The sequence below is a fragment of the Podarcis erhardii genome (assembly GCF_964252035.2).
Source record: "Podarcis erhardii genome assembly, chromosome: 12".
In the NCBI taxonomy this organism is placed as follows: Eukaryota; Metazoa; Chordata; class Lepidosauria; order Squamata; family Lacertidae; genus Podarcis; species Podarcis erhardii.
The window spans coordinates 31,195,201-31,209,560 of NC_138513.1; the positions used below are offsets into that span (position 1 = coordinate 31,195,201).

General features: G+C 45.8%; 3 protein-coding genes and 1 long non-coding RNA gene across 5 annotated transcripts in view; 1 reads left to right on the forward strand and 3 right to left on the reverse strand.

Annotated features, from left to right (window-relative positions):
• HOXA3 (homeobox A3) overlaps window positions 1–13,105 on the reverse strand; it is a 52,276-nt gene extending 39,171 nt beyond the window's left edge. The window contains exon 1 of one of the 2 annotated variants that reach the window (XM_081882286.1): window positions 12,964–13,105. The gene's annotated coding sequence lies outside the window, so the exon portion shown is untranslated. The remainder of the gene's footprint in view (window positions 1–12,963) is intronic. The other variant, XM_081882290.1, reaches the window with a different exon arrangement.
• Window positions 330–3,868, reverse strand: HOXA5 (homeobox A5). Its single transcript, XM_081833865.1, has 2 exons — window positions 2,910–3,868; window positions 330–1,693 (listed from the first exon to the last, which is right to left on the reverse strand). The coding sequence occupies exons 1-2, from the start codon at window positions 3,604–3,606 to the stop codon at window positions 1,443–1,445; spliced, it is 948 nt and encodes a 315-aa protein (XP_081689991.1). The 5' UTR covers window positions 3,607–3,868; the 3' UTR covers window positions 330–1,442.
• LOC309325777 lies at window positions 1,205–13,095 on the forward strand. The gene is made up of 3 exons (XR_014149993.1): window positions 1,205–1,329; window positions 10,594–10,661; window positions 12,972–13,095. It is a non-coding gene; the product is annotated as an uncharacterized lncRNA (long non-coding RNA).
• Window positions 4,711–14,354, reverse strand: HOXA6 (homeobox A6). The gene is given in 4 exon segments (XM_081833918.1): window positions 4,711–6,402; window positions 8,092–8,362; window positions 12,964–12,966; window positions 12,969–14,354. Coding segments are annotated over 4 exon segments (720 nt in total). The 5' UTR covers window positions 13,158–14,354; the 3' UTR covers window positions 4,711–6,145.
• Between the last annotated feature and the right edge of the window lie 6 nt (window positions 14,355–14,360).

Here is a 14,360-nt window from a genome sequence, read left to right on the forward strand (position 1 = left end):
CGTCTTCTTCTTCTTTTTTTTCCTCCCCAGCCAAGAAAGAGCAGAAGTTTGGGGCTTTCCTTCTCCCTCCCACCCCACTTTCCAAGACACGGAGTTGGCTGAGGGTCTGTTATTGTGAGCCCTCCATCCAAAGAATAACTTTACAATTCCAAGGGATCTGGGGCAATCGTGTCTGCATCTACTTTGAATTTGAGTTAGGTCCTTCTCCAACTTTGCTCTAGTTAGAGTGATGAAGCTAAGGACATCTCAGAGTAGAAACCAAACTACCCGCAGAAGTAAAAACAAAAACAAAAACCGGGGGTTCGATGGGGAAGAAAGAAAAGGGGGAAACCCTTACAATAGAAAGTTTATTTTTTTCCAGTCAGTTATTAAAAAAAAAAACCAGTTTCTTTTCAAAAGCCGATCACATTATTATTGTTGTTGTTGCTGCTATTATTATTATTGTTGTTGTTTGCTCAAACAGCCAGACTTTGACTCTATGTGTAACTTTGTTCACCAAAAGAAAGGAAGGAAGCTATAAGAGAGAAGAGGGGGTGGGAAATACGTTACTGAAGCTGCGCTTAATAAAAAAGCCACTTCTAAGACTTCGTGCAAAGAGAGTCATATACAAAGGCACAAGCAAAGGACATACTGTCTGGAATCACAGTTTTCGTCACAGATTCACTATTCACTACACGTTAGGACACGTTCCGTTTTTGTATTTCGTCATATTCACCTCTACAACAGCCATTAATGGACACAGGGAAATAAGATAGGTCGTTTCTGATCGGAAATCTCGGCCACAGCTTGGAGCTATACAGACACTGACACGTTTTGAACACACATGCACAGCAAAGCACAGCGAGTGCAACACACACAGAGAGAGAACATTGGGAGTCAAACAGGACTTGTAGGGGAGCCAGAAGGGAAGGACTTGAGGGGGAAGCGAACGAGGGACCAAATCGTCCTCCTTTACTTTTGTGTTTGTCTAGGGTGTCTTCCCCCCCCCTCGGTTCCCCCCTCCCACTTTACAGTTACTTCAAGTAACACCACTCGCTTCATATAAATAAGTTAAAACATCTACATTGTCCACCCCTTCAAGACAAAAGCCATTCAAGACATAAAATGCACGGGAAGCAGATCTACTCGTAACACGCGCTAGAGAGAGAGAGGAAGAGAGAGACGCAGGCGGGGGCGGGGTGGGGGCTCAATTAAAACAGGCTCAGGATGAAACGATGAGCGAGGGAATCTTCAGCCTCCCAGAGAAGTTGGAGCAAGTCAGTGTGGTCTACAGAACGAGGGGCAGAAGGAGAGCGAGAGCGGGAAGAGGCTACTGACATTCCACGCAGGGTTAGCTCAATTATAATACTGCTCAGTTACTCGGGTTTTTTTGTTTTGTTTTCTTCCGGGGAAGGAAGAAGGAGAAGGAGCAGCAGCAGCTTCAGGGCCGGGGGGTTTTCCTCTTAAGGGCGGAAGGCTCCTCCCGCCGCTGCCATGCTCATACTCTTCAGCTTGTTATCCTTTTTCCATTTCATCCGCCTGTTTTGGAACCAGATCTTGATCTGTCTCTCTGAGAGGCAAAGAGCGTGCGCTATTTCAATCCTCCGCCTGCGGGTCAGGTATCTATTGAAGTGAAACTCTTTCTCCAGCTCCAGGGTCTGGTAGCGGGTGTAAGCAGTCCGAGCCCTTTTCCCTTCGGGACCCCCTATGTTGTCTGCAACAAAAAATAGAAAGGGGAGGACACGGTTTAGACCTTTGGCAAGAGGAGACGTCCCACCGCCGCCACCCCGGATCCTTCCTCTCCAATCTTCCTCTCCCTGATTTCCTTCTCTGTTTGGTATGGGCGTTAAGTTGGGAGAAAATGATCAACAAGTAGCTCTTTCTCCTCTCTCTCTCTCTCTCTCTCTCTCTCTCTCTCTCTCCACCCGCATCTATCTCTTCTCCCCTTCTCTCAAATAATATCCCGGGCTCTGAATTTGAGTAGCCTCCCCTTTGCCTCTTCTGAGGAATTTTATTTAATCTGGGGAGGACAGGATGGCAGCTCCCTTCTGCACCCCGATCCTTAACGTATTACTACTCGCAAGTAAAAGAAAACAAAACCATTTGGCTTCATGAGAACTTACTTCCTCCTGACAGTATGCTTAGGGTCGTGGGGAAGTTGTTACTAGAGTGAGTTTTACACAAACATAAACACCCAAACCAAGCACCCTCTGAAGTTCTGGTCCCACTCCTGATCTGAACACACTTTATCTGGGAGTCACTGGGAAGAATTTCCAAGTGCACTCTGGACTGCAGGACTAACCCCCCCCCCATTGCCCCCCTCCAACCTCCTCTCTTAAGTTTTCCCTCGACTTCCTTCCCTCCCAGAAAAAAATATTTTCCCCCACCCCCACACCCTCTCTCTCTCTCTCTCTCTCTCTCACACACACACCACACACACACACACCACACACACACATTATTTACTCAACTTCTTTTTTGATATAATTAGTAACGGTGTTTTTCACTGGACGGTCCTCGTCATAAATTACAAGGACTGACACGCACTATTCAAGATCCCTCTCTCTCACACACACACACGCTTTCCCTCTCTCTCTCCCCTCTCTCTCCCCTCCCCCCCAAATTTCAATTACACCTCACAGTCCGGGAGACTTAGAAGAGTTATTAAAGAGAGCTTGGCTCACCCTACCCCGATTTCCAAAGTCCCACTTGCCTTTTCCAGGAGGGACCGGGTTTTTTTTGGGGGGGGGGGGTTCTCCGCAAAGACCAGACGATCAGACAAGCAGGCAGAGGAACACAGAAAGCACATTTCTTGCCCACCACGTTTTCTATTTTGCAAACAATCTACCTTCTCTCTCCCTCGACACACCCTCCCCCCCTCTCCACCCCTCTCTCATACATAGATATTGTAATCCGGGCATGCTTTTTACCATGGCTTATGTGCAGTTTTCTCATCCAGGGGTAGATCTGGGGCTGTGGCGGCTGTGGAGCTGTGCTTTGGTCGTTCTGCTGGGGATTCGCCTGCTCGCTACTGGCCGGGGCGTCCTCCTCGGTGCCTGGCGACGTGCTGAGCCCTTCTCTGCCTAGGTGGTGGGGGTTGTTGCCGGTGCTGCTGGCGCTGGTGCTGGCGCTGGTGCTGCTGCTGCTGCTGCTGCTGGCGCCGCTGCTGGAAGTGGACGAAGTGCTGCTCGAGTTGGCCGTGGAGTTTTTCACGCTGCCGCCGTGATGAGCGTCGCCGCTGACAGGCGAGGTGGCCGCCACGGCAGCGGCGGCGGCGCAGGGCAGAGGGTCAGGCGGAGGCGAGTGAGTGGCCCCCGTGGCCCCCGCCGCCGCCCGGCTGGCGTACCTGGCCTCGGGGGCAGCGCTGGCGGGGTAGCTGCTGCGAGCCCTCTCCGAGGGGCCCCCTGCCCCAAAGTGGCTGGAAGCCGAGCGGCCGACGCTGAGGTCCATGCCATTGTAGCCGTAGCCTCCGCCGCCGCCGCCGCCGCCGCCGTACCTGCCGGAATGCATGCTGGCGGAGTCCCTGAATTGCTCGCTCACGGCACTGGGATCTCCATAATTATGTAACGGGTAGTCCGGGCCATTTGGATAGCGACCGCAAAATGAGTTTACAAAATAAGAGCTCATTTGTTTTTTTTGTTGATGATGATTTTTTGTTGTTGTTGTTGGTTGGGATTTTTTTGTTGCTTTTTTTTTTGATCGGGGGGCTTGATTTGTGGCTCTTTGCTTCGTTTTTTGGTGCGTCTATAGCACCCTAGCACAATTTATGATGAATTATGGAAATGACTGGGACATGTACTTGGTTCCCTCCTACGTAGGCACCCAAATATGGGGTACGGCTTCATATCACGTGCTTTTGTTGTCCAGTCGTAAATCCTGCCTGATGACCTCTAGAGGTAAACTCGTGCACTAAATGGGGGAGTTTGGGTGGATGCTGGAAGGGCTGGGGCGCGCGCGCTAGTGCGCGCTCCCGGCCGCCAGCTCGCGACTGTCAGTCGGCCTCGTGCGCCACCCTCTGGAGGAAAGCGGGATCTTCACCTCCGCAACAACCCCCCCCCCGCCCCAGCCAGGGGCTTACTCGCAAGTCTGGGGTCGAATCGAGGTTACAGCCCATTATAGCAAAATTATGGCATCTCTCACACAGTTCCATTAGTATGGACCAATTTTTAAGGGCTATCGGCTCCAGATCAGAAAACCAGCAAGAATTCAGAAGCATAGGGGAGAAATAATATATTCAATGTTTCCTTTTCAGTAAGATTCCTTTTAATCTTGCACATTCCTTTATTATTTTCTAACATCCCCCATTCTGCTAGAGATTCTTTACAAAGAAAAGCTATATAAATAGAGAGAGCCACATATATATATATATATGGATTTCTTTTGCAGGAGGAAGGGAAAAGACTAATTATTATTGAAGCCAATTAGAGGAAAGCAATAAACCCCAACATTCTAGCAACAATTACTATGGTGTCCTTTTTTCTCAGGCGCTTGAAAAACCAGGATAAAAAGGGTGGCGGGTGATCGATCGCTGTGTATTTTTAAAGATCAGTGCCGATTTCAAAATTTCCTACAGCTGAGCTGTTCTCTAAGCCTCTTTTAAACAGCCTGGAACTAAAAGCAAGCAAACCCCAGTATCATTTTATGATACCATGGCATATTCTCTGCCTCCCCCACCCAATTTCACAACAACACACATATATATATATATAATGGTGGTGATCTTTTGAGGGGTAGGTTTTCACTATTTCACTTTTATTAGTATTCAGAGTCATTTCCCAAAAAGTACACTTTTCATAGTATCGAAAAAGACCTTTGCATTTCCACATACAGTATACACAGAGGACACCAAACACACTTAATCGCATATATAAAGACACATTTTCACTGTCACTGTTATTTAAAGCAAACCGTGCTTGCGCCGGATCCTTCTTTCACACATTCTCAATGAAAGCATAGAATAGTAGCTACATTTCGACTTTGCTTCCATCACCATCATAATTTACTGTCGTTGTTTAGAAATTTAACCAAATGTGATGGGGGGGGGGTTTGGGGAAACAGCCACGATTCAGTATTCTGCCTGCTCCTTCAACAGTACTCAAAAATCAAAGTTACCCTCGATAGTAAAGTTGTGTTTATGAGCGTGCATATACGTGTGTGTACACACACACACACATTCCTCTAATTCGAACTCTACCCATCTCTGCCTGCCTGGAGATACTTCTCCCTTCACTTGCTGTGCTTTTAATTACAGTATTTTGAGTTTTGTGGGGGTTTTTTTAAATGCAGGCTTTTGCTAATTAAAACAAAACACTACACAAATATGTGGCCATTTTGAAACATCCATAGCGGTTCATCAACACTTCAAGGCTGTATTTAAAACAACAACAGAAAAACGTTTAATCTCATTATTGAAATTTCCCCTTTCCCTATTTTTTTTGGGTGGGGTGGGATCCTAACTATATATTTCAATCATATGTACAAGGAAACACGCTTTTCCTAATCTGTACTGTAATATTTCGGTGACATAAAGTCGCCATAGTGGCAACTTTAATCATGGAGTCTTTTTATTTTTTGTTTTGTATTTTTTTAAAAAATCCGAATGAATAGGCTCAGGTCTGAGGTGAAAAGGAGACGAACAATGGCACCAATCTATCCCGAGTTAGCAGCAAAGACATAAATAAGACGCCTGTACATCTCTGGCCGTCCTAGAATATGGATGTTTCCCTCTGAGCATGCGACCGCCGCTCCCCCTTTTTTTGTCCACCAATTTCCAGTCTTTCATATTAACACCGATGCTCCACTTCAAAGTTTGTTTGGTGTGGGGTTTTTTTTTAAAAAAGAATCTTGATACCATCTGAAGAATATCCTAGCCTACACTTTGGAGACCTGGCTATGTACACCACTCCCTTCCATGTCCATTTATCCTACCGATCCAGAAATTCACAGTTAATTGCAAATATATATAGATATATATAAATAGGTATATATTTTAATCAAGCCTTTGAAAGTCGTCAGAACCATTACAATACGAATTATATCTATATATATATATATTCCTGGAGGAACATAAGAGGGGAGGGGGTAAGGGGAGATGTAAAGAGCAACTAATGAAAGGGTATGGTGGCAACTCCACAGCCCCCCCCCCCGCCTCGTTGTAAGCATTGTTTTACTCCCCTGACTTTTCCTCTGTTTCTTCTCCCGGCTGGGTGGAATTGATGAGTTTGCTTTCTTTTTTCCATTTCATCCTCCTGTTTTGAAACCAGATTTTAATCTGCCGCTCAGTGAGGCAGAGAGCATTCGCTATCTCAATCCGTCGCCTCCTGGTTAAATATCTGTTATAGTGAAATTCCTTCTCTAACTCTAAGGTCTGGTATCTGGTGTAGGTCTGCCTGCCCCGTCTGCCGTGCGTTCCGTATACTGCACCTATGGAAGGAAAGACAAGATGGTCTCAGTTGAAGAGGCCTTCGTGCTTTCTGTTAACAATGGAGGAAAACTGCTTCGAGCTGCGCTGGTGTGTGTGTGTCCCCCCCCCTTTCTCCCCCACTCCCAGCCCATATCCTTGCATAGGAAGATATAAGGAGATGCGTGGGGAAAGTTCAGTCCCTTCCTCAACGTTTCCCGGGTTAAATATCTCCCAGGGATATCTAGTTGGTAGCAGAACTTTGGGAAGCGAATGTTCGTATTGACGTCGGGGCTAAAATTCCGCGCTCAACACGCAGAGAATACCCTCATATGGCACGCAAACGGGCACATATGCACACGCTGTGACTGACTCTGTGTGGGGTGTGTAACATTTCTATCTCGCTGTGGCGTAGGCAAAAACTCAGGCTGTAATCCTATACCCATCTACCTGGGAGTAAATCCCATTGAACTCAACAGAACCTACTTATAAGTGAACATGCCTAAGATCACGCCGAGAGGGTACCTGGGCAGGATCCGGACAAAGTTAAGCAGTTCCATTGGTTTTCAGAGGCATACTCGAGCAGGCGCACGTCCTTAACTCTGCTCTATTTAAAATAAGTGCGACCTGAAAGTGCTTAATTTTGTCTGGACCACGACCTTTCATAATAATTAAAGCAACAGATACCAGTTTCTGAGCTCATTTATTTGCAAGGCCCTTGATTTCAGTAAAGCCTACTTCCAAGCAAGTGCTCTTAGGATGACAGCCTAGAAACGAAGTATAATTACAAAGAAATAAATCCTAATATGCATTCTTAAAGCAACAAGCCCCCACCTCATATTTACTGCAGTGTGGTGCCCCCAAAAGAAACAAACTCACAACGGAGAAGGTAAACTTATGTAGGAAAAACCTGAATAAAAATGCGTCGTGGAGTTTAGATTTTGCACGGCTTTTCTCTTTTCCTTTAAGAGGGACAAAGGATGAAATTCTGATCCATTGAAATCAATGGGAATTTGGCCATTGATCAAGTTTCCTCTCTTCCCACCTCCTCCGCCCCCAGTAGATGATTTGTGTGCGTGCACATATTACTGGAAAACGTGCATTCAGTAGCTAATACTTACACACTAATGAGTGGGTGAAGGGAGGGGGAAGAGGGGATCTGTCTTGCAAATATATTGAGCAGTCAATACAGAGGGCATATTCCTCTGCATCAGTCTCTGGCTCTCATGGAAGCGGGCTTCTTTTAATAATGATTATTTCGTACTAGTAGCAGCAGTAACTACCACCCAAGCCTACAACGAGCACCAGATCTTAGTACTTTATACCGAACTGGCTCTCAGGTATGATTGTTTGGGCATTGCAACCGTTATCTGCTGACTCAGACTTTAGGCGACCTTTCCTTTAAAAAAATAAATAAATGCATACTTCTTCAAAGTAACACCCCCACCCCACCCCACCCCACCCCACCTCACCCCGCCCAGCAAAGTGTCAGGATAGAGAAGAACCTGGAGAGGAATCTCAGTCTACCCATTTGCTTGCAGGTGACACTGGTCTTCATAGATCCAGCTTCCCGGCCCCCCTGCAAAAAAAAACCCTCTCATATTCCTCCATCCTCCCCCAAAGCTCTTTATCTCTCTCTCCCCTCACCTTCACTTTCACCCTCTCTCGCCCGCCCGCCCCCCTTGAGTCTTGCTTGCATCCCTGTGACTTACCAGCGCACGAGTTCATCCTTTGCATCCAAGGATAAACAGGGCTGCTGTACTTCCGGTCGCTTCCTTCCTCGTTTAGGATTTTGGCCGGCCCGCTCTCGGGCTTGTACTGCTGGTCAGAAGCAAAGCAGGGCATATAGTCCCCAGGGTGGCTGGCCCTTTGCTTGCCACTGCCGGAGGGCGAGGAGGCGCCGCCCAAGTCCTTGTCTGGATAGAAGCAGGAGGCTCCATAGTCATAGGATGCCCGGTTGCAGGCGATGACCGTGTTGGTGGACTGTTGATAGAAGCAAGGTGAGGAGTAGGTCTTGTCCTGCAGGCTGCCGGCCCCATAAGAGGCTGGGAAGTGCCTCAGAGCCTCGTACCCAGCTGTGTAGATGGGGATCTGCCCGAGGAACGACTCCTGCCCATTAGGCAGACTCCCCGGGAAAGTGGGATTCACAAAATAGGAACTCATTGACGCTCCCCAGATCCCGGACCGTGATTTGTTGTGTATTAGTACATCTGGCTATAACTATTAGTAGTCATCGAAGTGGTTTGTTTCTGGATGGCCGAGCGCCAAAAGCGACAGCAGCAAATAGCACCAGCTGATGGCTCGGCGACCAATGAGAGAGCGGCGGAGGGCCCTTCTCCCCTGGGACCCGCCGCCACCGAACCAGCAAAGTTACAAACAACACCCCCTAGCCGCCGTATCTCAGCCGCCGCCGGAGCCCGGCAGATGGATGGCAACTTGGAAACAGCGGTTATCGTCCGCTGTGCCAAAAAGCTGGAGGCGTGGGGACGGCTAGAGAGGAATTGTGTGTGTGTGTGTGTGTGTGTGTGTGTGTGTTGTTGTATAGATAAATAAATCAAGGTGATTGTAGACACCCAGAGCACAACCCCGCTGGCATCTGTAAGCAAAAGAGGCACCTCTGCAAAGTTAAGGTGTCTAGACTGAAGGCGTTATGAAGCAGCACCCAGGAAACTCCCCATTGCCCCCTCTCCATTGATTCTCCCGCCAGGACCCTTCAGCCTCCCCCCTCCCCGGAAGATGAAAGCAAGGCAGCCGGTTGGTTGATTTACGTGGTATCTAAGAATTTTAAAAATATAATAAGAAAATGTCAAACAAGTTCGAAAACGGGAACTTTTGCTCACTGACCGGATTAAAAAGAAACCACCTCAATTAAAAGCTTCAATTATTTTCACATATTCCTAGTCCGGGGTGGGACGGGGAGAATAAGCTTAGTCATACAAGGCTTCCCAAAAGGTTTCGATTCAGGTAATAATAATAATAATAATAATAATAATAATAATAATAATATCGAATACAGCTTAGCCTAGTTTTATTTGGTTAGTAAGAAAACACGCGGACGCAGATACGTCTCTCTGCAATAATTCTTCTTCTTTGAGCCTCTTGATAGCTGAGGAAAAGAATCTCGTCTGTTAAGCTTGACCCAGACAATTTTAATAGTAATTCGGAAAGCAGGAAAGAAGTGAGGATGTCTCGACGTGGTTGTTATTGTGTGTTGGCAGTGGGTGGTGTGGGTTTTTGTTGTTGTTGTTATTGTTTTTGGCAAAGGAATCCTCTCGAAAGTAGCTGAGGATACAGACATCAGAAGCTTTGAAAAGGCTGAATCATTCCGGCAAGGACAGGCTTGTTTTTCTTGTTGACATTTTTTAACTCGTCAAGGAATATATCCGCAGCTTTAGTCCTTGTTTTTGTCTCAGTCTGGCAGGCAGAGGGGAAACCCGTCATGGCGAACTCTGCACAAATGCCCTTTATAGCCAGTACTTTGGGTGGTGGGGCTGCCCCTCTTCATATTTATATTTAACCTGTCTGTTGTGGACTCCCCCAGACAACACCTAGCAAGCAGCACACTAATCCCTCCCCCACAAACGTGGTGGAAATTTTAGGGTAATGAAAAGAAGGGGGTACGCCTAGGCCTAAGGTAGCAAATGTGATAATGCTAACATCTGAGAGATCCACGCTTTTAATACATCTGGTTCATTTCTAAGCACGTTTACTCAGAAGTAAGCCGTCCCCCCCCCCAGCCCATTAGGACTTTGGTCCCAAGTAAAGTGTCTTTAGGGCAGAGGCCCACAAAATGTTTTCTGTGCCAATTGCCTGGGTAGCGATTTACACTTCCCTCCACAGACTCGGGTTTTTGAATGGGCGCTTTAAAAACTATCCCTCAATTGGCTTGAAAGCCGTGAGCTTTGTCCCAGTTGCAATCTGGTTTGTTTCATTTCCGGAGTCCCATTACGGGATCTATAAAACAGCAGTAAGTTAAAACGTCTCCCCACCGTGTGCATTGTTTGCGCCCCTCATCGGGGTTTCACAGGCAACTCTCGATTACCTCCAATAATGGCGAGTGCTTTCAAAGGACTTCCCCAATCTTTCCGCTAAAAGGTTACCTATAAATGCAATCGATAGTATAGGTGGGAGAGCTCAGAAGCAGAGAAACAGGAAGCTGACCATTCGCCGAGAACAACAAAAATGAGTAAATCACGTTTCAAACATTTTTACAGTGCAGATATATAACGTCAGGATGCACAAGGCACTCGAAAGTGGGAAACTTCATACGGCTGAAGGACAGGTAAAACATTTCTTTACTCTCTATTAATATTTTCTGGAAGTTGTGCTAAGGTTTCCCTTCCCATCAGTTTAATGAACCAAAATGCCACTCTCAAATCATCCTGCAAAGACCAGCAGCCAGGAAAAATATAAACTGTAGGGAAGTGTCTGTAAATTCAGCGCAATATAACGAAGGAATCTCCCTCATTTTTCTTTTACTCACCAAGAACCAAATAAAGCAGAATTTAAAGTAGAAAAGTGCATGCAACGCTCACCAGGTCTCTTAACGAGGTTATTTAGCAATATGCAATGTAATAATAATAATAATAATGTCATGGTTGCAGTCCAATGTACAAATATATATATATATAAAGATCTGCTAGTAGAAAAGTCCCCCCTCCCCAACTAGAGGTTCCGAGACCCACATCTGCTAAGCAGAAGCCTTGCCATAGACTGCAGCTTCTCAAATGAACCCAGACAAGCTCCCGGAGACACATTCCTAACCCAAGCAAGGTAAACAGCTGGAGTGGCCCCGTTTAAAAGAAAACATGCAAAACTCCAAAACTTTTTTTTTTTTTTAAATATATATAGCAGTACCCATCGATTTAAAACGTGTGACTACCCGTTTAACAGTGCGAGGATTTACCCCATCCACCCCCTTTCCTCTCGGGCTTTCATTCAATCGAAGCCATAAGTCAAACAAAGTTAGAATACAGGTGCGGGGGGCAGTTACCCTCTTAAGCTTAAAAGCTCCGTTTCCCTAAAATATAAATCCACTTGCAAATCCTTCTTAGGTTCAGAGACGTAACAGAAAGCAACATTTAGCTAACAGCCGCTAATCCAAACAGTTCTCGCAATCCCAGCTATTGTTTAGACTGGACGTGTTAGTAGCCCTTCCTGGTCCTTCCAATTCACCACGCCAAAACATTCAGTTCAACAACAATATCTTTCCGGGGTGTCCCCTTCAAATCCCGTCTGCCACGTAAATTTTTTAAGCTCTCGCGGAAAAAGAATCCTTAAAGCGATACGGCTTGAGGTGGGCAACTGAAGGCCGATTTTTACAAATAGAGTTTTCCAGTGGAGAACCACCCGCTACGTTCTGCGTGTGTGTTTGTGTGTGTGTGTGTGTGTGTGTGTGTGTGTGTGTGTGTGTGTTTGGATGTGTGTGTGAGATACTGGCGGTTGCCCCAGCTCACTCTGCGTCCAGTACCACCTTCAACCACACAGTGGCAGCACTGAGTACACTCCACTTGGCGATAAATAATCCGACATTCACTGCGGTTGCAGTCAGCCAGATACTGCAATGCAATGCACACGTAATTCTTTATCAGCTTGGAGAAGTGGGGGGGGGACACCCGTCGTTCTGAACACATAAGATAATTGCTTCTAATCTTTAACAACTGAAATGAATATTTGAAGATATGCAATCCGAAATATTTTCCTCCCAGAAAAACATTTTAAGGAGACGACACAAAATGGGTGCATAACACAAAATTACATACCCTTACGAAAATATTGCTTCACCACATCCCTCCACCTACACCAATTTTGAGGATAATTTTCTATTATTTCATTAACCTGTTTTTCTCTCACATCCACATAAACACTCCCCCGTCTCCACCAAACAAAAAGCCGCATTTTGTGATTCTGAAGTAAGCTTCCTTATTGCATTTAATCCTTAGTTATCATTAAGGAACAAGCTGCATTTCGGGACTTTAAAAACCTCCTCATGTTATCCAGGCGCCATACGATATACGTGACTACCATGCTATTGTACGTACTTCTTCATCTGAAGATGGAGTAATCCAGGGCATGCATAATCTAACCTCTGACGTTACCGGAATTAATTTCCACCTAACATCTAAAATGAAGCGATAAGTTCCTAAACTCTCTATTTACATCGACAGATCTCATAGCAACAACAACCACGCATTAAACACAAAAAAGTCAAAAAGCACCCGCTTTGCTTAAATTCACATTTTAGAAGCACTCCAGCTCTGCCTTACTATCAACGCAGCATTTAATGAGACGGTTTCTAAAATCTCCCGTAGCTTCAAAAAATACAGGTTATTCTTAAGCAAATGTAGCTGCAGCCGGTGCTAAAATAGCATATCTACAGGCTCACTAGCAGTTCTGGTCTGTTTTGATTGCACCCGGCACAATCCAGGAAGCTTAGAGAGTCAATTGGCACCATCGCACCTTTGGCGGATCAACATTCTATGTCTAATCTGTTTCAGAGAAGGATGCTGATTTTCCAGGTTTGTCTAGTCTAATGTTATAACAGGGGTTGCTCGTTCATGCTGGTAGTTCTCTGAATTTCTCACCTTTTTAGGTTCTGGCTTGCAGGAGCCCCTGCTACTTTGACAGCTGTCGCTTTGGCTGCACCGGAGACGAATCGCCCTCCTTTTGGTGCCAGAAGAAGGAGGAAATTAGCCAGGTTGCGAGTTGAAAATCTGCCACTCCAGCGCTTTGAATCCAATATGCCACACCTTCCGGCGGAGGAACTGGAAATTGCCATCCAAGACCTGCGTTCTAGGCGACTGCCTGCTCTGAACCTCCATCCACCCGGCTCCCTATTGACTTACAAAGGACAAATGAAAATCGGGGGTGGTGGAGGTGGGGGGGGGGGACTGAAAAGCCAGAGAGATCCGAAGCAGGACAGAGCTGAGCAAAAGAATGCAGCTCTATTCTCGCCAGGGAAATTATAAAAAAGTTCATGTTCACGGTTGCCATCCACATGACCATCGGCAACCAATGGAGGAACGGAACCACTCATAAAGTTGTATTGCAAAGTTGTAAATTTTCATAAACAACAACGGATTTATGGCTCTTTCCTCCTCACTAAGAAAGAGGCAGGACTTAGAGAGGCGCCATTTTACCAGAGAGGCAAGCTCTAGATTTTTTAAAGGACCCACAGTCTGGACAATTTTTGAATTGTATTTTATAATAGGGGGAATATTAAAACTGTGCCACACGCTTTTAACAGAGCAGCAGGAAATCTGCCCTTATTCACTCACCACTCTTATTTATCTTTCCATATACATATATATGAGAGATAGCACTCAGTTTTGCTTTAAATGAATAAAAAGGGGGCGGGGAGAAAAATTGCTCGTAGGAGAAATATTTTGGGAATATGCTATGGAAATAGGTTCTATACGTGTTATATCTTTGCTGATGGCATTGTCCTTAATTCCGTGTTCTGGGGGCTACCGTGCACCCTACAGACGGCGCCTTAAAGCGCCTTATAGTCATTCCATTCCAGAAATTTCAGTGACTTCCTCTCCAAAGTGCGGACTATACCAGCCTATATATACCTCGCGAGAGGCGTTTGAAAAACAAATCCTGAATTAGTTAATTAGGACCTACTTCGAAATCAGATGTATGTTTTCCAACGAACCAGTAGACTCATCTTAAGCAAAATCTCTCTTTTGTTTCCCCATTATACTATGGGGAAGGAACTCTGATTGGAATCCACGAGATTTCCGCCCAAGTAATATTTGGATTACTTGCTGGGTGGCTAGCAGCCCGCTCGCTCATTCTCATATATAAAGTAGATCACTGTGAGAGCAGATCTTAGTGATTATATTAACATTTATTTCCAAGTACCAGGTTGACAGAGTTATAGTTAGTTGCTTTGGGTTGTTTTGTATATACTCGGGACTTTCGCATTTGGATGCGTGTCTGCATGCCTGCCTAGATGTGTATATAAATGTTTATATAG